Source organism: Formica exsecta, unplaced genomic scaffold (genome assembly GCF_003651465.1).
Source record: "Formica exsecta isolate Colony F162 unplaced genomic scaffold, ASM365146v1 scaffold201, whole genome shotgun sequence".
NCBI lineage: Eukaryota > Metazoa > Arthropoda > Insecta > Hymenoptera > Formicidae > Formica > Formica exsecta.
In genome coordinates this window covers 1609399-1635895 of record NW_021849308.1, presented here as the reverse complement: position 1 = coordinate 1635895, position 26497 = coordinate 1609399, and the positions used below count along the sequence as shown (strand labels likewise).

The following is a 26497-nucleotide window of genomic DNA, read 5'->3' as shown; positions in this document are numbered from 1 at the left end:
ATATTGATTAGGTGAATATTCTAATAAAAAAAAAAAAAAACATTTTTTTTTCAATTCTTCGAATGTCTCGAGAAAAAAATTTGCGTAATAGCTTGATTCAGACTGCACTGAATCGATCCGTCCCTGACGAGGCATCGTGGCGCGGAAATAGTGGGGGATTCGAAGATTAGAGTCGCTCCTCCACAAGCCGAAACTTCAGTTTAGTTTACTAACGGTCCCCGAGTCGCATCCTCCGTCGCGACCGGCACACGCGGCCGTCGAAACATAGAAAGAAGAAAGATAGGAAGAAAGAAATAAAGGGAACGGGGGTCCGTACGAGGGGTCGAAGTGATAACGTGAAGCGGCTGCGGCGACAGAAGAAAAATCGCGACAGGTAGAAACGCTCGCGTTTTCGCGCCAATTTTTGCGACTATTTATTTTTGCTGCGGAGATAAAACGAAAAGGACGAAAAGAGTTGGAGCGCGATAGTTTAATATGCGTTTATGAGAGATTCATCGAGGGAGACTGCAAACAGGTGAGCACTCATCACAATCGATTTATCGTGCGATATATTAAGAGAGAAATGAATCCTTAAGATACCATTTTTTTGAAAGAAAAAAATTGATAATATCTATCTCAATATATTTAACATTCTTTTTCTCTTTATTTTGTATGTTTAAAATTTTTAAAAATATTTATATTATATATAATATATATAGAAACTTTTTTAAAAATAATATTAAAAAAAATTAAAAGTGTGTTATTATAAAATATATATACTTTCGAGATTAATCCTAAAAAATTCTGTAAAAAATCCTGATTATACGTTTAGTTTTGCTAATCAATGAAAAAGAACATTATTTGGATAAAAAGATCTTTTCAACAGTTATAATTTTTAGTAACTTTTCTCAATAAACTATTATGCAAAAACCATATTTATAAATATAACCATTATTTATAAATATAATTATATAAGACTTTTTCTGGAAGAAATGCACGTGATAGATTAAATAGTTCCGCACGCACGCGATACGCGTAATACACATTGAGAGGTCGAAGGTTTTTTCTCAAGACAGACGTCTCTAATCTTGCGTACATATCTATATATATAGTCCCATATTGATAGTGACAGAGTTTAGCGATGCTATCGTATATAACGCCAGTAAATTTTTTAAAACATCACAGAATACGCAATAGAAGCTAACAATAAAAAGAATAGAATTATTGCAACCCTTTAAAAAAATTCTCGAATTATATATGTAAATTTTGACAAATTTAACCATTTTAAAATAATTATTAGTTCATGAAAGAATTAATAAGATTCTTCTTTCCTTTCACTTTACTCTTATTAAATTTTTGCGTATTCTATTTGTTTGATGCTCTATTTGTTTGATAAGCATTAGAGAGTTCTAATCTAGTTTTATGTAGTTTGTATATATTTATCAGAAGTGAAAGCATTTCTCTTGTCACATTGAATATCTGAGATAAATTTTTTGAGCATCCTCTCTAACGTTGCAAACTGCACAGTTGTTATGCTTATTTTGTGATTATCGTTTTTCAACACACATTTATTCAAGACAATGTTCGCAATAACAATAGCTTCTTATTTCTTTAAATTCTTTCCAAAATTTTAAAGTTTTTCGATATAGTGATTAAAAAATTTCGATTTCTTCTTCATTTATCAAGAATGTTAGAATATTATTTATATATTTTATTAAATTTATGATACTATTTTATTATTATAACAAAACCAACATCATTTTTTTGTCACATGAGTAATTTTTAATGAAAAACTTTTATATTGGAAAATTTCTCCATACTACATAAGATGTGGAAGAAAATACGATAATCGATTAATCTCAAGTCTGCGATATAAAGAAATCGAGAAGAATATAATTGAAAAAATACACGCGTGGTGGGAAAGATTAATAGCGTGTCTTCAACAAAAGTGCTTTTCTTCGACATTAAATTACCCTTTGGCGAGATGCCAGGAGAGCGGTTAGTGTATCGTCTCGCTTTAAAGAAGTTAAATTTCGAATTTATACGATATCTCTCGCGCGGCGGGAAACGAACGTCTTAACGAACGTAGCGCCTCTCTTTTAACACGCGCGCGTTTCACGTTTATGAATAGATTTTAAAACGGGTGCTTCTACACACACGCATGTTATACACACGCGACCCCTCGGTGAGTTTTTCGGTGTCCGTACAAAGAGACTGTTTCTCTCAAAACTAGCGGCGCGTTGTCCGTTTATATCTTCAACATCCTGTGAGCCTTGATAAGATTCATGTGTCCGAAATAGCAAATATAGAAATGCCAAAACCAGATATTTCCAGATAGCAAATATCGAAATGCCAAAACCAAGTTTTTGTTACCCGAAATAATTACATATAGTGTATGCCTTTAGAATGGAAAAATCTTTTAATTAATTATTTTAATCTAAGCAGGTTTTTGTAATATAACTAATTGTTAATTTTATCAATAATGAACTATATTTGTGAATGTTAGAAGAGATACTTTGGCTCTCTTTTATACCTGAATGAAACTTGTGTATCAATTATTTCATTTCATTTGAAAAGCATTACTCAACGTATTTATAATGCATTTGCAAATGTTCCATTTTGTTTTTAGACAGTAATATATACCACAAGTGTAACTGTAATTGTAGACATTTTATTGCGTAAGAGCAACTGCGTATATCTTTAGTTATCCGCTTCAATATTATATCTTTAAACGCCAGCTGCATTAAATGATCGAAGATGACTATATGCAATCGTTGCACCACGATTTCCTTGCAGAAGATGCGTGACGATTAGTAGACGCGAAATCGAAAGCATCGCGTAAAGCGAGAGCAGGATCGGATTTAAATGACCAGCAAGTTGCTTCAGAATATGATGCGCAGTGGACTGCGTGTCGAGATGTATACATATACATATTATAAATAACAAATTATATAAGCACAATATAACGAACAGGGAGAATTAACCGCATCGTAAAAAGATTATAAAGACTTTACTTTAAAAAATCTCGCGTATTGTAAACAACAAATTACGTAAGTATAATGATGAATAAGGAAGATTTCTTAACCACATCATACAAAAATTATGAAGATCACTTAGAAAATGAGTAGTATAAAATATAATATATATATAGTATGAGGGCAAACTTAATATATGATACTTACAATATGGCACTGTCACGAGAAATCGAAATAGATATAAAAAGAATTCGATATATATTTCTTCTTTTTTTCTTCTCTTCCTAAAATAATTTTAAGTTTATTTTCTGTTTCGTCAAAAAATTAAGATTGAATAAAACGATTTCGTAAATATCTTTTTACTTTGTTTTTGCTGTTAATTCAAGATTAAATACAACGTTGACAGTACAAAAAAAAAAAAAAATTATCAATAATGAGTACGATAGTAGATTAAAATTTATATATATCTCTCCCTCTGAGAGTACGTGTATGCATTCTATAATACACCGATCCTGAGCGAGAGCGGACGCACGCTTTCGTCTCGATCCGCCAGGATGCATCTGATTTAATAATGATCTCGCGATTTCACGACGCAATTTCGCGGCACAAAAGGGAGTAAATCGCCACGAACTAGATGGACGCGCGCTTTTCCGCGCGGTTTAACCCGTTAATCGAGATAGATCCTCTCGTTTTCTTTCCATGGACGTGTAGAGAGTGCCCGTCGAAGTATGAAAATTCGTGATATGAAATATCGCTAAATACACACATTCTTAATTAATAAGCTTCCCTTACAAGTAAATAGTTTTTTATCTCTTGATTTTATTTTTCTTATTCTCCGACAAAATAATTGTATATAAATGCAAGAAAGCATGCACGTGTTTGCTCTTGTGGAAATGAAAGCGTTTTGAGGGAGACAATCGAGCTATCAAGTCATGCGCGCGATTCGTTAACGATTTAATGTACCGTGCTGATCTCAGGAAGGTAAATCATTATAAAAGCGTCGCATACCATCCTCACTACCGAAGTCTTCATATCCGGTAAAAGTCGACGCGTTCATCCGTTTCTTTTTCTCTCGAAACTTATACGCATTAATAGCTCGTTTTTGTCGTATAATCACGTATTTTTGAGATGAATTGAATGAAGCAAACATCTTGTACGTATTCAATACGAAATATGTATGTATGTATATTCGAAATACGATCGTGACCGAAAATTGAATAAAATTCGACGAAAGTTTTTCGGGAGGCGGACGAGAGAGTGTCGCGACATTATTGTCTTCCCGAAAAGACGGACGCGTATCATCATCACAAAGCACGGCGAGGAGAAAGAAGACAACAAGAATATTATCTTGTGTTTTCTCTTATTCAATGCAAAACAGGTGATTCATGTTCCCGCCGTCGCATTTGTACCCAGACGCGCACACAGGGACATTTTTAATAATAATTCCTCTCGTCCTTTTGCAGACACGCCGCTTAAGAGTCTAGAGATCACTCAGGAAGGACGAGACGGCGAAGGAGACGCGAAGATGAAATACAAGGTGAGCTGAGCAAGCTTTTTCCTTCCGCGCATCTATATCTATCATTCGCCGATAGAATATGATGATGAATTAACGTAGAGACTGAGATAAGTCGGGCTCGAATGCCATCGTGCCGGCTGTCTCATCAAAATTCAGCCGTCTATTCTTTAACCGATTTGGAGAACCGACTTTTTTCCTTTCGCGAAAATACAAAATCATTGTGGAATTATTTATTTTGCAGATACGTGCACAATTTTTTTAGTAACGTAAATTAAACGCATGCATAACAAATTATTCTGTTATCTCTCATGCTTCTAAAACGATAAGTACTTACTATGATTAGTACTTGCTACCGTTCAAGGCTAAAGAGTTATGAGTTATCTTTGAACAAAAATAAAAAAATTCTGGAAATTTAATCGAAATTTTTTATATATTTTCTTTTTTGCTTCAAGAAAGTGATAAAGAAAATGTTTAATGTTTATCAGAAATTTTACTTGATAAAATAATTGTCAAAGTCATATTCGAAAACGCTTCGAGCAGAAAATGCGCAGTGAAGTTACGTCGAAACAAAATCGTTTCCAAATCAAAGAATACATTCTTAAAATTTCATGCAAATTCCGCATGTTCGTATAATAATCTCGTTTCACATTCATCTCCTGTATATATTGTCAGAAAATTAACATCTCGCAATTGAAAGTGATTTATTTAAATTAATTCTAATTGATGAATGTACTTTGAAAGATTATCCCGCTTATTACTTTACCGACGATGAATCTTTAAATATTTATCTTCACCGATATGATTACGTTAATTCACGAAATCAAATGCAACGCATCGAGCTTAAGGAAAAAAAAATCAATAAAAAAACTCGATTAAAAAGAATCGTAGAGATTTGTGTTGAGTATTACATTCAAAGAATCGATTGCAGTTTACAGGTATTAAGTCTCCTCCTACTTGTTGACGGTTTCCTTTCCGGTTATTGGATCCTTCTTTCTTCATCTCGTTTTGCTATCGGCGTCCGTACGTCTCGTTTCTCGCATCATATGCTGATCTGCATAAAAATACGCATCCACTGCCTTGACATATCATTATACGCGATACGTAAGGTGAGGCGCAAATGATTGCGATCTATTCCGCATCGATGTTAATGCGAAGAATAGAAATCATCGAGTAAAGTGTTCGCGCTTACGATACTATTAAAAAAAGATCGATCTTAAAAGAATATTATGAACTCTACAGAGAGATGATTTGAGAACTCGGTTTTTATTTTTTAATATATAAACATAAAATCATGTAAAAACATGCACTATGGAAATTGTTTTTATAATTTTGTCTCACATTTCTTGCAATTATTTTTCCATTTATTTTTGCATTAATCATTGCTTCAAATTTTTCTAAATTTATATATAGTTGTCATCATTGCAAATAACGATACTAAAGCACTTTAACAGATATATGGGTATATATATATATAATTATAATTATATATTAAATGATACTAAAGCACTTTAACAGATATATGGGTATATATATATATATATAATTATAATTATATATTAAATAAATTTTATTCGCGCGCGGTCATGAATTTTCGGCTTGCACAATCAGTCGATCAATCGTTATTTTCTTCGATTATAAATCCAATTAAGAGGAAAAAGTAAACTGCCGTGTTCGACTATACTTCGTTAGAAACCGCAAATAGTTGAACATTGCTGAGACTGATTCTAGTTTTCTTACTTGACAGAAAAAGAGGTCAATCGGTTGCGGGTAAAGGATAATTACAATAAGACCAGTTACTAACAACGAATATCGTATTTTATTCGTGCTCGAGGCAGATGATACCATTTATGGGAAATATCGATTTTCTCCTTTCGCAGCACGACTACATAGTTCATGCATTTTTCTGAATTATATGTATATATATTATATATAAATTGTTTCCTCAGTTTAAATGATTATAAATGAAGTAACAAAGAAGTGAAAAAATATACTAGAACGAAAGTTAAAGCTAAGCTAGAAAATTTTAACGTTCTTAGTTTCTCGAATGCTCGGATAGATAATTGGAATAATCTTATCAACTTTTTATTCATAATTCATTCGTAATCTATCTATTTCTTTTCTCTATTCATCTCCTCAGCTTCTTTGTTATCTGGTGATATGAGCTTGCACATTGAGCCTATATTTCAACGAGATTATCACGAAAACATCATTGTTTCTTTCATCGAAAAAGTAGGTAAAAGAAGTGGAGCGTATATATATATACAGACAGATCCGTAGCGTGTTGGGAATCGCTCGAGAAATTCAAGTCAATGGCAAGAAGAGTACTTGAAACGAATTCATTTCACGGACCCTTTCGCAGAAGTCATTAAGCAATGCAATGGTTGCGTTCCGCGACTTGCATTGTCAGGATTGTCAAACATTGATCGCTTAGCGTATTCGATGTCTAAGAAAATAAACTAATTAGAATGAATTCGTTTGATCAAGTAATCTAGCCAGAAGCCACAAATTCGCAAGTCTATGAATTTGCTCAGATCTATCTAATCGAAGATCAAGATGGAACAAAAAAACCCACGAAAATAAAATTTTACAAAAGTAAAGTCGGTTATCCTTCTAAATATCTAAATCTAAATAAACCGTTTGTTTCAAGGAGCAAGTTCTCCATAGAAATAATTTCGATCTAATAATTAGCTCGCAGTGAAAAAGACGCGGAAAGAAAGATAATATTCGGGACGAAGAATCGTTTCAATCGCTGAAGCTAGAAGTCAGTGACCACCTTTGCTACCGTAATTGTATTATTACCAAGTAATAGCACGATAATGGGTTTCAAGCATCAACAGCGCGGCGACACTTACGACTCCCCACATTCGTGCCGTTGAAATAGAATCCTCTCAATGGAGCATTGAGGCATTCCACTTGCGGCGAGCGAAACATATACAGACTATATGTGACTATATGACTCGAGTGTTAGTCACTTTTGAAGGTGGCCTGTGCGACAATCTTCCTTCAACCTACATTTCGCGACAACGGTAATCGTTGAAAAATAATTAACGGCATTGTCTGCCAAAAATCACGAATACGAATTGTAACTATCTTGTATCTTTCTTTAAGTATTTTTTGAAAATTTTCTGTCTATCGTTTGTCGATATAAATAGTGTTTTTTAGCAATACCAGTTTGATATAAACGTATCAGATGAATCTCTCCATGAAGATACGCGCGACGAAATAAATAAAGGAATGAAACACGTTACGAGCGAAATGTTCATCGTGATGTGTATATTCGTTGTACGTATATTTTTTCTCGCGAGGAAATATTTCAACAAAAATACACCGGACATTTGTCTCTTCTTCAGAGAACAGGCTGCGAACGTAAACGAGAGTAATGAGCCGGTCTTGCGAAAACATCATTCGAGTTTCTCGACGGAGGAAAGTCTCGAGACGACAACGACCCACGCTAATGGCCAAATTTCTAAATTGAGCCGTTTATTTTGGAAGTGGCACAAATCGCATATTTAAAAATGTAATTAATTTGCGCGCCCGAGATACAAGTATAAATCAGAGTAGCGTATCTAATTATGAAAAGATTTTGACTTACATATTGTTTTCAAAGGAAGCAGTTTAAATAATTTATTATCCAGGTTTTTATTGTCGATTTTACACTGAAATGACACGGCTGTGGAAAATACTAAGGAAAATTGATAATTTCAGCGAAAAAACAATTATTCATTCCGCACAATGCAATTACGACGATAGAGATGGTGAAGGCCGTCTAGAGAGACAAATTACTTGAAACGTACAAGCAATTTCTTCATACTTAGTTTAATTTTACATTAAAAACATTAGTATTTTAGGAAAGACTATATTAATGAAGAAAGTCTCATTATTTGATAGAAAAAAAGAAATTGATTATCTTGATATCGATGACGTATTATGAAGTTTATTTATAATAGTTATTTAATCTAAAAAAATTATAAAAAATTATAATAAAGATATTAAACCATTAATATTTATCAAACAATTTGTCAGATATGTGTGTGTACTTATATATTCTCTGACCCGATCTATATTATATTTAGAAGATGTATTTTTGCTCGCATTGCAAATTTTTTATATGCCGATTTAATAGAGATATGACAGAAGCGTGCAGCATATAGATCGAGCGATAGTAATCACGTGCCGCATGACGATCAGAGTCAATGTCTTCTATAACGTTTTAGATTGCCTCGTACGTGATGAGGTGAAAAACTCTGACGACAAATTAATACTGTACGGTACGTCGCCGCAGGCGCGAGTTGCTCGTGTTGACTCACACCTGACCAGAATTAAGAATCGAGTAGAAGAGTATATACGCGATAAATCGCGTATTACAGGAATCTAAACAATTATCGTACTTAGAATTAAAATCGTAATTAGATAATTGAAAGTTTTGACAGAAGTGTATAAAAGATTAATCATACGCGTTAAAAGATTAGTTATGCAATATTATTGCGAATGCTAATCGGCTAAAGCTCAATGCATATACCTTAATGCATACTCGGAATAAATTGTTTGATAAACTATCATTTTATTAAGTAACTTCGTAGAAATTTCTTGTAGAAAGAAGCAATTGTATTATGTGAAAATCAATTATCTTAAAATCAAAGATTATATCGTTATGAATGACTTGCACAGCCTACTTTTCAAATTTAGAAATTGGAAAAAGTACATTAACGATAAAAGATATATTAGTTCCTACCATTAATCTAGATTCCATAAATGGAATTAGTACTCTTTTGAAGAAAAATGATTTCGCTCGTCTGAGTAATTATGACTCTCCTGTCAGAGAGATTCACGGATTAATGACTAGCCGTAAAACTTCATCATATGGTTCACTTTTGCTGGAAATGTAGAATACATGCAGATTGAATTATACATATGTACATTTACTAATATATAGAATAAAATAAGTTTTTGATATATTTTATTAATTTTATTACTATTAAACGCGAGTTGTAGCATACAAAAATTAATTTATTTCGACATAATTTACATGAAAAGAATTCGTGTGATTTCTCTCGCTTCTGATATCATAATCCGACATTGGTTGCAGTGAGGAAATGAAAGTACTAAACTAAATCTGCATTTTGCAATTTTTTATCTCCGCAAGTCGTAGTCTTCACCGTGATGTAAATACGGGAAGAAGATTGAATTATGCATGTTTAACCAACGGCCCTGATTATTTATCGCGCTATCCGCCGTCGATCGTGGAGGAATCTATCTATCAACGTGACGTAAGAAATTAATTATGCGCGATATTCCGCGGCGGAACAAAGGAGGGGAATAGCCAAGTTTCGTAGGCGCGAATATAATCTCTCGTCGAAAGATACACTCGATGACTCCTGTTATCAACGAAATACATATAAAAACAATCATCGCTCGTCAATGATTCCATTTACAAATAGCGGGTTGCACAAAGATACGTATTCGTCGCGACGCACGCGAACGTGAGCCAATTCGACGAGTACTTCCCGATCACGATCGTCGGGACGAATTGAAATTCTATCGATCCGCCGTGAAATTCAATGTCAAATGCGCTGTTAATCATTAGATGGGATTTACATCTCTGGCTTGACGTTAAACGGTGAAATCTTACGTCGCGCAAGGACAACGACGCCGTATCGGAAGCGACGTCAAGTGGATGACAATTACGGGACTGCAAGGACGCGCGATCGGTAGCGAGTAGTGAGGCCGATGACAATTGCCGACTTGCAAGTGGCTATCAGTGAAAAACATCATCAATGTCTAGTTATTGATGCAACCGAAATGTAATTTTCGTAATTTTCCTCTTTGAGTTTCCGTGAATTTTCACGCTACTGCGCGGTACACGTGAATTGAACGTAAAGGAGTAATTAATATATGTGAGAAGTGGGCACGTCGTAAATTACACGCTTTATAATTGCGATCATTAAAAATTGATTTACCATATGTTATGACGAGAAAAATAAAAGGAAAAAAATAATATAACACGCGCGTCATTCTATACAAACATGACATAAAAAGTACAGTTTTATTATGTTTCCTTTCTAAAAATCTTTTTATATAAAAGAAAAAATACATTTTAATCTTATTATATACATTAATTGTCTATATCAATTTTAATTTTATTGTAAAATTTATGAGAGAGAGAGAAATAGCGAGAACAAGAATCTCGATATCATAAAACAATAAATAATTATAATATAATAATTTTTTAAAATTTCTTAACAAATAATAAAGTGTGATATACCTTATAATCGATATTAAATAACTGATAAATGTACAAGTGGCACTTTTTCACTCAGACGGGAGATTAAGGAGGAGAAAGAGAAAAATAAACAGAGAAAATAGCTAAAAATAATTTGTTAGAATCATAGTGTGTACGGTATCTCGTAGAGAATCGCTCTGTTTAATCGAGTGTAAAGGGAGTTGGAATAACAGATACACGATTGCGTAATCCCGTACGGTTTATATACACGATGGACAGATGGGAAGAAGAGGACGAGGAAAAAAAAAGGCGCCAGCGCTTGAGTATTTCTCGCGCAAAGGTCTGTCGATTCGGTAGGTCGAAGCGCGTATAATGGGAACGTTGTCGAGCGCACGCCGATGCATCTGCACCGTGCGCGGAAAATCAGATTCTTGTCTGTCGGTTATAAACACGAAGACGTTAATTTAACTTTTAGAAAGCTCAAAGCCTACTACACTAACGTCACTTAGCGCCAATCGTATTATTTATCTAAATTGTTTTTATCACTACTCGCGTATTATGATCAATATGTCATGTATGATTTAGGGAGAAATAAGAAATTAATTAAGTAGCAAACAAAATTAATTGGTAAAATCAGACTTTAATATTTTAAGATAGAATCTCTTGACTTAATAAAAGGCAGAATTTTTTGTTTCGTATGTTTAAAACATGTGGCTTTAAAAATCTAATGACATTACTTATATTCTTTAAATTAAAAAAATAACATGAAATGATATTTGTAAATAAATATTAGAGTTCTATATGATTATATATTATAAATTCAGAAAATAATTTATTGGAGTCGCTGAAAGTGAAAGGGTTAATAAAATAATGTAAAGCGAAGGAAGATGCGTCGTGCATGTGCTTGTCAAGAAAATTAGGAGATGAGAGATGAGACTGTCTCACATATTAAAGAGAAGTGAAGAAATTTCAGAGTGTCAATTGTGTCAATTTTTTGATTCATTAATTTTAGTTGAGCGTTCCACGTCTCTGACATAGATTACGATCCAAGATAAAATATAAATACGCACACGAGAAATATTCAGTTGGCCATAATTAATATTAATTGATGTCGGTGAAGTAGAATGATTTGAAAATTGGATAATCTTTAAGAATCGCGTGTGTTAATCAATGCGATCTTTTTATTCCTGTCTATATATATATTATGATTAGAGATGTAATCTAAAAATGTAAATGACAAATTTCTATAAGATTTTTATTATGTTAATTTTATGAAGTTTAACAAAAAGTTCCAATTTAAAATAAGTACTCGAAGGATTATCTCATGTTGAAAATATAGAATGTTGCTATGTCATTATCTTTTCGGTGCGCAATCTTTTCAAAGTAATTTCACAATTTGAAAATATCATATAAATGTAAATTTTAAGATCTTCAAACTTATAAAGCATAATTTACATTACGACAGCAAGCTGACAGTACAGGAAATGCTCTCATGTAAAGAGTTAGTAGAGCATCCGAATGTCCTTAGAATTGCATACAGAAGGACAATGTCGAGTTCTGTGAAATTATTTTTGAAATTACTTTCCGACTTGTTTCATTTGCTATAATTACAGACAAAAGCGACTGTTTTACGTAAATCGACAAAGTATCATCTGTCGCGGCATCAAGCTGTGTGATCGATAGACTCACCTTGCCCTAGAATCGACGGGATTACTTCAGGCATTATTCTCTTCATGCCTAATATCCTGTGTTGACGGATGATTCTCGCCCCATTAAACTCGTCGAAACTATTCGCGGCAATGACGCGAAAATAAATGAAAAGCTAATGCAAGCTTACGTAAGGTTTGGACCAGATGTGTAGAGTTTAACGTCGGTTGAAGCGTAAACAAGACGAGAGCGCTTTTATTTGAATGCATCGATCATTCGATCAAGACTCATCACATTCTACCCTCATCTAATATTGTCAGAAAATTGATATATATTGAAGATATATTTGCTATTCTCACAAGATGGAGAATAATAGATCATTATTATTATGGCGACAATCAATGCAAGTTGTTTTTTCGTTAAAATTGATTTTTCTTATTTTAATATATAAGATATCAGATTTTTTAAATTCGCATTTTCTATATTTTTATCTCTTGTACTATCTTTCGCGGAGAAACAATTTCTTTCTTTGTGAAACTTCTTTTTTAAAGACGCGATTCATACACGAGAAGATCGAGCCAATCATTTTAGTGCCTCAAGGTCCCTGATTATGTTTTATAAGATGCATCTGTTTGGTTGAACTTTGATCTCTCACATTTTCAAGACTCGAAGTACACATGTCAAGTCACATAAGATATATTGCTTTTTGTGAAATCGAAATAGTCATTTTCTATATGTATTGACATCTCGAGCAACTACACTTTTACAGACACATTCGATAGATACGTTTGTTACCATGGATGGTATAAACGAAAAGAAAAAGAATAAAACATAATAGTTGTATAATATATTATCATTTCTCTGTTGCAGGTGAACGATCCAGAGGACAATGAGAGAGACACGGGAGAGAACGGCAAAGGAACTTCCGATGTCCCATGGTAAAAATTATTAATTAATTAAGAAAATTTTCTTCATTGAAGATCTCTTATTTCTTATTCCCGACTTCTCTTTATTTAGAGAATCAATATTTATGAATTTTTTAAACCTAAACTAGTATCTGTTTGAAAAATATAATTAAAGTCACTCTTATAACATTAATTTTTATTAAATAAAATCTTATGAAATACTTATGCAAACTTTTATTCACATTTTTTCTTTCTCTTTTTCATTTAATTTTTCTTAATTCTAAAAAATAATGATTATGTTCCATTTGTTAGACTCTGAGACTAATAATAAAAATATTGCGATATTTAGAAATCTCTCCAAATCTTATATATTAAGTGTTAAAATAAAGTGGAAAATCTTTTAATATATCAATAGTGTTCATTTTTTAATAGAATTTGGAACAGTTTGAGAATAAGTTCAATTACGACATAGTATATGCATATTCTAATTACGTTTACAAATTTTCAGTCATTATCAACGGAATTCTTTTTCTCGCAGGAATTACAATCAGAGAGATGAGAAAAAATCGAGTGGCAAGGAAATGAGGCTCGTGATCGTTGTTGGTCTGTTAGCGGTGACTGTCATCGCTCTCATCGCAGCACTGACGTTGCAGATGGCTGTCTTCCGCAAGGAAGAGTACAAGGAGATGTGCCAGAGCGAGGAATGCATCAAGACAGGTATACGATACCCCGTTTTATTTATTCTTTAACATTTTCTTTTCAAGAAAAAGATAATGATAAATACAATACGAAATTCCGAACCTTCATTAAAAAAAAAAAAACTCGAGTAATTTTCTCGAATGAAATCTCAATAATAATAATAATCAGGAGTTTCGCTCGCGATTTTGATAATGCTGAATTATAAAATAACGAAAGATAAACCCGTTTGCATAGCGGCGCGAGTAATAGGCGCGATGAACAAATCCGTGGATCCTTGCGAGGATTTCTACAATTTCGCATGCGGCGGTTGGATCAACAAGCATCCGATTCCCCAAAGCCAGAGCTTTTGGGATCAGCTGAGCTTGCTTAGGGAAGAACTTTTGGAGAATTTAAGGATTTTACTGGAGGAGCCAGATAAAGAGACCGATCTTAGGCCGGTCACACTGGCGAAAGCACTTTATAGGACCTGTATGGATATCGGTAAGTCTTAAGGATTAAAGTTATGAATGATGCAAATAACGTGAGTTGACAATTTCAATAATGAAATTGTTAGAATCCTAACATTGTGAAAAAAGAGAGAAAAAATGATTTTAATGGCGAAAAAGATTCTGTTGAAGAAACTTATGACAACATTACGTATATGAATATATCTAAATATGTTATTACTAATTTTTTTAATTTTTTAATAATTTACGGAATTTAAATATTTTTAATTGTTGGAGAATTTATAAAATTATAAGCATATATATAAATAATAGATACTAAGAATATTTTCGAAAAACAGATATTAAGAATTTTTGTAGTTTTTTAATTTTTAAAGAAATATATGAAATTATATAAAGAGTATCTGTCGATATCGAAGAAAAAAAAACAATAATTATATCTTCGTACACCAATGATGCAATCGTTAACGGTCTAGTAATTTGTTTACACTGATAAATTATTCAATAATCGCCTTTTTTCGCGCAGAGATATAATGCATGGAATGACATTTACATAAGCAATAAAATCGAAAGAATAAGTTAATAATATATCGCCATTCGCATTGCAATATATCATTACCGTTATGGCGTTAGTCACAACGTAATAGGATAAATTGACAACTTTATTACCACGAAGAAGTAACCGGAACTCGCGTGTCTCTGAGCGATCGTAATTACCAATCGCATAACCAACCGTGTAAATGATTTAGAAGCAGCATCACGTTAGATATTTCTGAATAACTGGAAGTACAATTCGTCTGGAATCTATTATGCGCAATTTGAATTAAGCGATAAAAAAATGATTCGTATATATAGCCTTAAACAACAATAGAACATATGTCTTTAAAATTATGGCAAAAATTATCGAATTGCAGCGAGTGTTGAGGACTTAGGGTTACAGCCTATCTCCGAAGTACTCGATAAATTAGGTTTGCCAAAGGACCCGCCGATGCAGGGTAAAATACCCTCTTTCGATATATCGAGATTAACAGGGGTAGCGCAGAGAGCGCTAGGCTTAAACCTCTTTATTAATTTTTACATCAGCGAGGACGTTAAGGATACTACAAGAAATCGAATGATGGTGAGAATGTGTCTGAAATTTTATTTTATAAATTTTAGCAAAAAAAAAATTGATTCATTCAATTATAGAAAATTCCAGAAAAAAAAATCAAATTTTCAAGGAAATTAAAGAATCATTTTTTTATTCGGAGAAATGGAAAGTTTCTTTTATATGAACATCTAAGATCATTAATTTATAGAATATTATTAAAATCTTTTAAAAGTTTTATGCAATTTTATGTAATTTTCGATATTTTCATAGAGGGAATTAAAAAAAGGAAATTATAGATTTTTACTATATTCTTTTAACATTGAATAATTCAATTAAATATAATTTCTTATCACAATTGAACTGTTTTGGGAAAATACTTCTAATACAAATATTATGCTATTTTCGTGACAATATACAAAAAAAAAAAAGAAGATAAAATTCTTTTAGATAGAGCAAGCATCTCCTGGATTTAGCGAGCGTTACTTACTAGATCCACGGCGATTTCAATTAGAATTGATGGAGTATAGAAAATACATAAAGTCCATGGTCGAACTCGCGGGGGCTGGTAACATGAGCGCGAATTATGCCAACGAGATCATAGAGTTCGGCACGAAACTCGCCAAAGTAAGTATCTTGCTTTATCAAATTATATTTTATGTGTATTAATTTTTTTAATGTATTAAAGACAACACACTCGAAAAATTATTTATCCGGTAATCCTAATATGAAATCGCGCGAGATTGAATAATCAAACATTTCTTACCTTCGATTACTCAACTTCCAATGTGAGGATAATCGTTTCAGGAGCACGTTTAATTGTTTTGAAATCCGTCCAGATCATGGCGACACCCGAGGAACGTCGCAGCGCGGATCATCTCCTTCACGATGTGACGATCGACGAACTGCAACAACTTACAGATCTGCGTTCGCTGCAGGTAGAGCGATATTACTTCTTCCGAAATTCTTATTAATTTATTTCCGAACAAGTATTCATAACTTGCATGGAAAATAAGTAATTTATAATAACTGTTAATAATGTACAATAAATATTTTAAAATAGAATTAAATGCGAAGAGATATTGAGTAAAAGATATCGAGAAATATTCCGAAATATGTAATTCTGATCAAAATTTTAACTTAAAGTTAGATGAAAAGAAGTTTATCATCTTCACGAAATCGTTAACGAATAAAGTAAATTTAAAATTATATGATCAAAAATAATATTAAGAAAGTTAAAATTACTTTGCAACTTAATATCTATCATATACATTGAAAGATTCCTTAATTTTTATATAAAATTATTTCTCATAACTTGAGCTGATGAGATTGTCAATAAAAAGAAGATGAATAATCTCGCTCTTAGTATTCGAGTAATCAAACGCGCAAATGTTATTTCAGTGGAACTGGACAAGGTACCTGGAATCCGTATTCGAGAACACGAATGTCACAATAAATCCGACCGTAGATCGAGTTATCTTAATAGACCTGCAGTATTTGCAGAAATTACCGTTGCTGCTGTCCATCACGCAACCCGCCACGATAGGTATGTCTAATTTACGCGTCCTCGTCAAATCAAGGGCGATTGCCACTCGGAATAATGCACACTCACTCAGCTTGTTACTCATTGCGCCCCGTTGCTTTTGCTTCCATTACGCTCACTAAATGCACGAAAAAGGAGAGCTGCCTATTTGTAACGCGGAAGCATCCCCTTCGAGCGTTTATATATTCAAGTATTTGCACCGACAATGAGTGTTTCTGCTAAAATCTGTCCAATCAAATAATTATATAAAATAATAATATAAAAAACTAACAGAACGAGAGAGACAATAAATAAAAAATCTATTCACCGATAAGAAATATCGCGAGTACTTTTATAAGATATGTGGCAAAGCATTCTTGATTTGAGACTTTCTTGATTACAAGACGCTCGTCCTCCGTTAAGGAAAGAAGAATAATGAACCTCCGCGAGAAGGAAAAAGATGATCAAAAGGTCATAAAGATCGGAAGCTATCGGGCTCTACAGCAAGAAAGCGCATAGTTACAATTGTTTTGTCCGCGTGAAAATTCCTCCACTATAATCTCGCGATGTATTTACGATGATAAAAATGTCCAATCAATTTTTCAGTCCGATACGTCTGGTGGAGCGTGTACTCGACCGTTGCCCCCTTGACGTTACAAAAGTTTCGCGATCTCGGCTTCCAGTTCTCGCAGAAGGTCTTTGGATTGAAAGAAAAGACGCCTCGTTGGAAGGGATGCACTGGAAACGCCAATGCGAACTTCGGCATGGCGCTCAGCTATATTTACGCGCAGAAATACTTCAACGAGCAGGCGCGAGAAAAGGTTTGTAGATAATAATTGTATTCGATATAATTAATATGTAAGACTATATAAAAAATACATAAAAAAAAAGAAGAAAAAATTCACGCGCACTTTACTAGTTATTCAATATTTTCCTAGTAAATATAAAAAATAATATTAATTATTCTGCATAATTGATTATCATTATGCCATTGTCGATAGGCATTGGAGATGTTATCGGATATTAGGGCAGCATTCGATGAGATGGTTACGGAACTGGATTGGATGGATACCGGCACGAGAGCTCGAGCCCATAGAAAATTACACGCGATGAGACCGTTCGTGGGATTTCCCGATTGGATCACGGATCCGAAAGAGTTGGACAAATTTTACGAAGGAGTACGTGTATTTTCTACAAATATCATTTATGATTTTAATTCTACTGTAAATCTTTCGCGCAACGTCCCGATCGTTTTTTAGGTGGAGGTGATCGACGGGAAATTGTTCGAGACTTTTCTAAAACTAACTGATGTGGCGATGAAAAAGAGTTTCAATAATTTGCGCGAAAAACCCGACAGAAGCAGGTGGATATCGACGGGCACGACGGTAAACGCGTTTTATAGCGCCATATTAAATTCAGTCAGTAAGTATCTAAATTAATCTTTCTTTCCCTTAATTGATATAGTCGTTTGTGTCCATAATCATTTTTACAATACTAATTTAATTTAGTTATTCAAATTATGAGTCAAAATTAAGAAAAAAATTTGATTTTAGCTTTTCCAGCTGGTATTTTGCATCCTCCATTTTATGGCAATGGATTGGAGTACGTATAAATTTGTATTTTACAGATAAAAAAAAGAGGTAAAATTTTTATAACTCATATGTCATTTGTGATGATCAGCTTTTTAATTTACGATCTATAATTTTCTCTTTCTCTCTTTAATTGTCCTATATATTGCTCAATAAGATATATAATATCTTATACAGTAATTGCTGAAAACGCACTGTTTTATATTTGATAAACTTTTACTGTACAACTTTTATCTTAATCTATAGAATACAATTCGATTTGTGTCGGATATATTCTTAAACAATGCTCATGAAAATAAAACGATACATCTCTATACAATTTTTATAATTTTTATCATAAATCTCGAAATTCTAATATTACGTATTACAGGTCCATCAATTATGGCGCTATGGGAGCCATCATGGGTCACGAGCTTACGCACGGTTTCGATGATCAAGGTGCGACGATTGTCAACGCGACACGTGTTGCACAATATCACTAAACTGGCTATTCATCCATCTCTCTTTAATACTAAAATACCCGCATATTTATAATAATATCTAGAATTATACGATTTTCTGTGTCAGGTCGCAGGTACGATGAGAATGGCAATCTCCGCCAGTGGTGGAGCGATGAGACATTACGACACTATCACGACAAAGTACAGTGTATGATCGAGCAGTACAGCAGTTATCATTTGCCGGAGTTGGGCGATAATTTCACAGTGAGTATCGAGTAACCCCGTTGCTTGTTGAAAATACCGAAAAGAAAAAGAGTGCCAAGGTGCTTCTCGCTCGACTCGACTCGACTCATTTTCAGGTGAACGGCATCAATACCCAGGGTGAAAATATCGCTGATAACGGCGGCATTAGAGAAGCTTACAGGGCGTATCAAAGGCTGATTGCGCGCAACCCGTATCAGCAAGCTCTGCCTGGTCTCGTCGATTACAGCAACGAGCAGCTGTTCTTCTTGGGTTTCGCTCAGGTAAAAAAAAAAAAAAAAAAAGAGAGCGCTTTTCAAGTCAGCGAAAATAACAATTCGTTTTTATTCCATCAAATAGTTGAGTTTGTAACACTTTTTGGCGAAATAACATATGAGCAGATAACTCTCTGCTGAAAAGGACAAGACAGTTTATATATTAATACCAAACGGATTAATTTAATAGCTAATAAGTTAAGAGTGACAGTCAATACGATACAAAAGAGAAAATATTCTGTACATATTATGCTTAACATTTCGTTATGTTTGAACTTGTTAGATTTAAATCTAATAAGAATTCTTCCTGCCTAAAAAATAGTAATACATATATTCTCGTTTATCAAGAAACATTGAATCTGAAACAATTTACAAGCCAGATTTGCTAAGTCGAACAGTATATTATATAAAAAGGTTTTTCAGGAGCACATTTTTATATGTATGCTTTGAACAACGCGTATAAGCAAAAGATTTATGCCATTTTGGAATCGCTAACATGATGAGATTTCTTGTCAGGCTAATAAAAAAACTTATTTATAAACAAATTTACATGTATCTGGAATGAGCACACGAGCTTTATACGCACATGAAGATTCCATAATTCTCATTAGCATAAGATTTATAAGATCAAAAGTTATGAATATGCTAATCTCTCTTTTAAGGTCTGGTGCGGCAATTACACGAATGGAGCACTAAAGTCCAAGGTGATAGAGGGTGTCCACGCACCGAATCACTTTCGTGTTATCGGTACGCTGTCGAACAACGCGGAATTCGCAAGAGCGTGGAGATGCCAGCTCGGCAGTCCAATGAATCCATCGCACAAGTGTATCTTGTGGTAGATGCTCTATTCGCGTTATTTCGGTACAAAACGACGCAATAACGGCAGAAACTATTATTTCATTCAAGCTGGATATCTATATCGTGAGAGAAGAACAGATGTTTGTGCAGTGATAATTCTAAGAAATTGTAAATAGACTGATTTACAGTTATAGGAACTAGCGAGTAATTTATTACATACTCTTAGACGCTACTCTTAGCCTTAAGCTTATTATGTAAATATCACACGGTAGAGAACAATAACTTTTATAAAGAGACTTCTCTCTCCCATATAATTTTTATTGTGTTATCTTCCTCTTTTTCCTTTTTGGCACGACTTCTTTTTCTGCATTCACTTTTTTCTTTATCTTCCTAAGTGAAACATCTTCAATATCTATCATCGGTAATTTTACTTTGTGCTTTTTGCGAGAGAGAGATGGTTCTTCGAGTTTATCTATCTTCTTCATTTTCTTTGTTGGAGATGTGATTTGTGACACAGCACTATTCTCTTTTCGCTTTTTGCTAAAAGAATTAGCCTTTAATAATTTTTGCTTCTTTTTTGGGTTATCATTAATAGCATCTTCTGTCTGTGATAATCTATCCTTCTTCCTTTTTAAAGCGATAGTTTCTTTCAATTCTGGAATTTTTTTCTTTAGGTTCTGGACTTTGTCTTCTGTAGCTCTCTTTCTTTTATGTTTTATTTTTGACATCTTTTTGGGGGGATTTGTAACTTCCCACTCGCCTTCATGCTCAATAATAACTTCCTGTTTCAGTCTGAGCTTGTTCTTCTCTTTTACTTCCTTGTCTTCTTCTAGTGTAATTTCTTCCTGTTGTACTAAATCTTTATAGGTTTGTGCAAGACAAAGACAAGTAATTCTTGCACCACAATTAACGGTTTGTAGCATATCCAAGCTATGCTTGTTATATTTCCAAAGTTTAATCTCTCCAGAACTGGAGGCACTAACTAACAAGTCATTCATATGTGCGATGCATTTCACTCTCATGCTATGCGCTTTTGTATTCATTGTATGCTCTGAAGTTCTGAGATCACAGAATTTGATTTCTCCGTTCTCAAAACCAATCGCGATTAGGGTATCTTTTAAGAACTCTACGCAAATAACCTTTGAATCAAATGTAAGTTCCTTATCTATGCTAGCCGATTCTACAGAATACACGTAAATATTCCCATTAACAGCTAATAGATATTTGTTACCACTTGGACTCCATTTAATGATTGATATCCACTTAGCGTTAGACTTCAATTTTGGTACTAAGTTAATGGCATAAGCTTGTCTACCTTTGATCAGATTCCATGTTCTAAGCACACCATCTTCTCCAGTAGATAACGCTAGCTTTCCTGTTGGATGAATAGCAAAAGTATTAACAGCCGAACCTTTGTGCGCTGTTAGCCAGTGTTTATCTAGTTGCCAATTGCCACAACGAACAGCACTTATACTTCCATCGCTACTACAGGTAAACAAGTGTGATCCCTCTGGAGTAAATGCTACGCAATTGATAGTATCTGCAAACAAAACATAAAGATTATTATTTTAGTATAAATTTATTTTGTTATGTTATAGATACAAGCATACACGAGTTTATCTATGTACCTTTATGATGCATTAATTTGACAGACTCTTTCCTAGAACGCATATCGTACAAACATACTGTTTCATCGGCACCAGCAGAAGCTAGATAGTATTTACTATTGGAAACACTGCGTATGCTTGCAACATGGCTGTGAGTTGCAAAACTCTTCTCTATGTTATATTCCTGGAAATATAAAAAAAATATTTTAGTTTAAAAGATGGAGTTTAAATTCTGTATTTCTACTTTTGTATTTTGTATATCACCATCGGATACCTGGAGATCGATTAAAAATACTGTATGACGTGTAACCGAATCAAAGTACACGAGGTATCGAAATTTACTTACATTTACGACACTGTGGACCTTATATCCGAGCAGATATTGCTCGTACGTTCCCACTATGATTTCGAAAGGATTCGGCATCTCCGGATCTAAATACATTTTCCTTTTATTTTATTTGTAACTAATTCGTAACGTACCGGTACAAACCATATATTCACACGTGCGCACAAATTAGGATACGGATATTGCGACGTGAAATTCTTCTCTCTCTCTCTCTTTCTCTATTTCCCTCTCCATCGTGAGAGGCTTACTCGTTTAATACCGCCATCTATTTCTATTTTAAAGATCACGTAGAATTACATCTTTCTTTTTCGACACTATCGGTAAAATTACCGTTTGCTATCTGCTCTGACGAGAATATTTTATCTCATATGTAATATATGTTTCACATAGTAAAAATTATGTTTTCAAAATACAATACTCAGCTTTTTTCACGAACTATTCAGTTATCTCAAGGTGCTTTTCTTATTTTAATGACAGAATTATTTAATGATGAAATATTTATACTATTATCACAGCATATAATTATTGCGACAGAGAAATTATGATGCAGGAATTGCAATGTCGCAAAACAGCTGATTTGATCTGGAAAAATCACATTGCATCTGATTTTGCATCCGATACCCAATATATATATATATATATATATATATATATATATATGTAAAAGATATTGCGGGATAAAAAAACATGTTTTTTTTTTATTGTACTTATTTGGACTAAAAGTGTCAAGCTTTTTAAATGTCAAATGATAATACTTTGTTGAAATATTGTAACAAATAAAAATAAATTTTCATATGCGCGACTTTTATATATGTATACAACATACTCTTATATAAAAACAAATATTTTAAATATTAGAAGTATATATTTTAATGTTGATAGTATTTATGATTAAAATACACGTCGCATAGATTAATGCAAGTCATAGAGATAGCGCAAATCGCAAGGATTCTTTTTTTTTTTTTAAAGGAAAGTACAATTCAATCAAGGATGAATAATCACTTTACAAGAGTTTTCGAATAAAAAAAAGAAACAGTTTCAGATTCTTATTAATTTCTTTGCTTTTTTTATTAAAACTGTGTGGATCTGTGAATATATATAGACTTCACCACACATACCAATATGTTGAATAAAATTCATAGCAAACCCAAAATTGAAATACAATGTTAAAAATTTTGAAATGTACGATATAAAAAAGAGATAAAGCTTCCTTCAATGTGATCCATGTTTATTATCTGTAGTATCTATTTTATTATCCATATTTTAATTATCTATATTAATTATCTATAATATATCTATTACACAACAATATAAGTAATTTATTTACTTAGCTTTATATAGATATACTGTACTTGTGTTAAATGCATCGCGTGATGCGGCACATCTACGACACAAATATTTATGTAAGAAGATAAGATATATGATATTTGTGTCTGCGTTTGTCTCTTGACATTACTTCTTCGCTCGAGGTAACGATTCAATTGCTATTCATTTAGTATCACAATTATATTGTATTCGGCTTAAAAGTATTTAGTGTAACCGTTAAAAATGATAGATGCAAAGATCATCGATATCGAAGTGCAGGATATAAGATTTCCGACATCATTACAGCATCATGGAAGCGACGCAATGGTATATATATATATTATTATACAATTTCTATAACGATATATCTGCTATTATGCTAGAAAAACTATAAATATATTCGTAAATATCAAATATATTTATACGCTCACAATAAACAACTAATGCAATTATTATTAATCTATTTATATAACATTAATATTGATTTGACACATATTTCATTCCCGTTTACACATCATTGTTAAAATAATTTTTATTTATAACAGCATACTGATCCTGATTACTCTTGCGCATATGTAACGATCAAAACGGACACAGAATATGAAGGGTATGGCCTTACTTTTACTCTAGGAAGGGGAACTGAAATTGGTATATATTTATTGGTATATATTTATTGGTATATATTTATGTGACTATACCTTAGATATATATGAACTATTTCTTTATTTTATTGATAACAATTTTTATAGTTGTGCTAGCATGTAAATCCTTATTTAAAATCGTTAAAAATCATACAACTAAAGAGATTTATACCAACTTTGCGTCATTCTGGAGAAAGTTGACATGTGACACACAATTGAGATGGGTAACGTATAATGAAAAGTGATGTACATACACATATATCAACTGAAATATGATGACTATATTAAAACATAATTTGAATATCTTAGATCGGACCGGAAAAGGGCGTGATACATTTAGCTACAGCGGCTATCGTAAACGCATTGTGGGATTTATGGGCACGTATCGAAAGCAAACCTGTCTGGAAGCTTCTTACAGACATGTCGCCCGAACAGCTCGTTTCCACTATAGATTTTAGATATATGTGAGCCGAACAACCTTTTTTACATGAAATTACATTTTTGCCTCGACGAAATTTTGAATAAATACGTACATTTCTATGCAGTAGAGATATAGTGACCGAGCAGGAGGCGATAGAAATGCTTGAGAGAAATGCAGTACATAAAAAAATTAAAGAACTCATGCTGAGAGAAAATGGATTTCCCGCGTATACAACTCAGGTCGGATGGCTGGGGTACAGTGATCAACAAGTCGAAGATCTTTGTAAATCGTTCTTGGACCGTGGTTTTAAGGCGTTCAAAATAAAAGTGGGTCAGAATTTGGACGATGACATTAGAAGGTGCGAAATGATACGCAAAGTGATAGGCTATGAGAATAAATTGATGCTGGACGCGAATCAAGTCTGGGAAGTGGGACAGGCGATAGAATGGATGAAAAAATTGGCGAAATACAAACCCTTTTGGATAGAGGAACCGACGTCTCCCGACGATATCTTTGGGCACTCTCAAATAAAAGACGCGTTAAACAATTATAATATCGGAATTGCTAGCGGCGAAATGTGCGCGAATCGCGTTATGTTTAAACAATTTTTGATGTTTGGACTTAACTTTTGTCAAATCGACGCGGCAAGGATTGGCGGGATTAATGAAATTTTGGCCGTATATTTCATGGCAAAAAAATTGAAAGGTAAGTTTGTAAACAATACTTAATTTTTTTTAAGAATTAATATTATAAGAAAATAATTTATGACAAACTTGTAATTAATTTCACTTAAAAAAATAAAAAATATAATGGGATATCTTTTTTATTTATAGTACCAGTATGCCCACACGCTGGTGGAGTAGGTTTGTGCGAAATGGTTCAACATCTTCAAATGTGGGACTATATTTGCTTAAGTCAAACCACTGAAAATCGTATGATAGAATATGTGGATCAACAACACGAACATTTTGAAAATCCTGTCCATATAAGGAATGCCTATTATATGCCGCCTTTGTCCTCTGGATACTCAACTAAATTTAAAAACGAGTGTATCATGGAGTATGCTTATCCAAAAGGTAACTATTGGAAATCCCATGAAACTAAATAAAAAATTTTGAGAAATAAATATCATTGTGAAGAACAAATTTGTAAAAAATTCATATAAACATGTTTATAATTCTTTGTTAAAAACGTTCTGTATATCTATATATATATATGTACATCTTGTAATTCAAATAAATTGTAAAACACATTCACCATATTCTTATAAATAAAATCGTAATATTGTTTTAAATAATTTACAATAAACCTATAGTTTTTGGCAAAGACTTTATAATAACTACTTTATACCTGCAGTTGCATAAAATGCTTCAATTATAAATTTTATAAAATTTTCATATTGCTGCTGATGAAGAGTAACACACAAATAAAACTATAATAATACTCTATATTTATAATTTACTATTTTCCAAGCGAGACTTGACGTAGTCAGTCTGTAAAAAAAGATGACAATGTAATAGCTATTTTTTGTATAGTATTTATTTGTGTATATGTAATAAATCTTCATACTTACACTCACAAACCAATAAGAACTGGGTTTAAACATCATCTTTTTTATAACAGTCATTTTCTCTATTGGAGAAATAACATGTAGATGTAAATGATCAACTGTATTAAATGGTGGCCAATGAAATCCTGTTCGTGTAGATGTAGGATTAAGATTCAATTTTTCTGAGATAATGTCTACTGTAGCAACAATCTTATCAACTGAAATTCAGATACGATTAAAATGATAAGATTTCATCCAATAATTAATATTTTCAAACTGCCTTACAATATATA

The 26497-nt window shown here is 33.0% G+C and overlaps 4 protein-coding genes across 7 annotated transcripts in view; 2 read left to right on the top strand and 2 right to left on the bottom strand.

Annotated features, from left to right (window-relative positions):
* Positions 1-200: 200 nt before the first annotated feature.
* LOC115234711 (neprilysin-4-like) lies at positions 201-20643 on the top strand. 2 transcript variants are annotated; one of them, XM_029806002.1, is made up of 17 exons: positions 201-514; positions 4418-4491; positions 13208-13275; positions 13781-13959; positions 14176-14421; positions 15299-15504; positions 15922-16098; positions 16311-16409; positions 16873-17017; positions 17600-17814; positions 17995-18171; positions 18253-18415; positions 18547-18595; positions 18953-19020; positions 19150-19286; positions 19382-19546; positions 20200-20643. In XM_029806002.1, exons 2-17 carry the CDS (start codon positions 4480-4482, stop codon positions 20374-20376), a joined length of 2283 nt encoding a protein of 760 aa, XP_029661862.1. In that variant the 5' UTR covers positions 201-514; positions 4418-4479; the 3' UTR covers positions 20377-20643. The 2 variants fall into 2 exon arrangements, with proteins under 2 accessions (XP_029661862.1, XP_029661863.1); XM_029806003.1 differs by lacking the exons at positions 201-514; positions 4418-4491 and adding an exon at positions 9933-10271.
* On the bottom strand, positions 19542-22909 carry LOC115234713 (p21-activated protein kinase-interacting protein 1-like). Of its 2 annotated transcripts, XM_029806008.1 has the most exons (4): positions 22433-22909; positions 22289-22374; positions 21964-22126; positions 19542-21875 (listed from the first exon to the last, which is right to left on the bottom strand). In XM_029806008.1, exons 2-4 carry the CDS (start codon positions 22364-22366, stop codon positions 20653-20655), a joined length of 1464 nt encoding a protein of 487 aa, XP_029661868.1. In that variant the 5' UTR covers positions 22367-22374; positions 22433-22909; the 3' UTR covers positions 19542-20652. The 2 variants fall into 2 exon arrangements, with proteins under 2 accessions (XP_029661868.1, XP_029661867.1); XM_029806007.1 differs by having other exon boundaries at positions 22289-22908.
* A 236-nt stretch (positions 22910-23145) lies between these two features.
* On the top strand, positions 23146-25907 carry LOC115234714 (mitochondrial enolase superfamily member 1-like). 2 transcript variants are annotated; one of them, XM_029806010.1, is made up of 6 exons: positions 23146-23920; positions 24139-24241; positions 24343-24458; positions 24544-24698; positions 24783-25360; positions 25489-25907. In XM_029806010.1, exons 1-6 carry the CDS (start codon positions 23837-23839, stop codon positions 25761-25763), a joined length of 1311 nt encoding a protein of 436 aa, XP_029661870.1. In that variant the 5' UTR covers positions 23146-23836; the 3' UTR covers positions 25764-25907. The 2 variants fall into 2 exon arrangements, with proteins under 2 accessions (XP_029661870.1, XP_029661869.1); XM_029806009.1 differs by having other exon boundaries at positions 23153-23920; positions 24780-25360.
* LOC115234717 (histidine triad nucleotide-binding protein 3-like) overlaps positions 25818-26497 on the bottom strand; it is a 1618-nt gene continuing 938 nt past the window's right edge. The window contains exons 3-4 of the mRNA XM_029806011.1: positions 26229-26422; positions 25818-26148 (exon numbers count right to left, since the gene is read on the bottom strand). Coding sequence (XP_029661871.1) covers positions 26107-26148; positions 26229-26422 — 236 coding nt within the window. The 3' untranslated portion in view covers positions 25818-26106. The remainder of the gene's footprint in view (positions 26149-26228; positions 26423-26497) is intronic.

Bases quoted from the DNA above. Each gene is read 5' to 3' on its own strand.
- LOC115234713 (XM_029806007.1), bottom strand. From the start codon at position 22,384: ATGTATTTAGATCCGGAGATGCCGAATCCTTTCGAAATCATAGTGGGA. The intron at 22,127-22,288 runs GTAAGTAAATTT...TTATATTTCCAG, and splicing joins AGGTCCACAGTGTCGTAAAT to GAATATAACATAGAGAAGAG. The intron at 21,876-21,963 runs GTACATAGATAA...TTTTGTTTGCAG, and splicing joins CAAATTAATGCATCATAAAG to ATACTATCAATTGCGTAGCA.
- LOC115234714 (XM_029806009.1), top strand. From the start codon at position 23,837: ATGATAGATGCAAAGATCATCGATATCGAAGTGCAGGATATAAGATTT. The intron at 24,459-24,543 runs GTAACGTATAAT...TGAATATCTTAG, and splicing joins GTGACACACAATTGAGATGG to ATCGGACCGGAAAAGGGCGT. The intron at 24,699-24,779 runs GTGAGCCGAACA...ATTTCTATGCAG, and splicing joins ACTATAGATTTTAGATATAT to TAGAGATATAGTGACCGAGC.
- LOC115234711 (XM_029806002.1), top strand. The intron at 13,276-13,780 runs GTAAAAATTATT...TTTTTCTCGCAG, and splicing joins GGAACTTCCGATGTCCCATG to GAATTACAATCAGAGAGATG. The intron at 19,021-19,149 runs GTGCGACGATTG...TTTCTGTGTCAG, and splicing joins GCACGGTTTCGATGATCAAG to GTCGCAGGTACGATGAGAAT.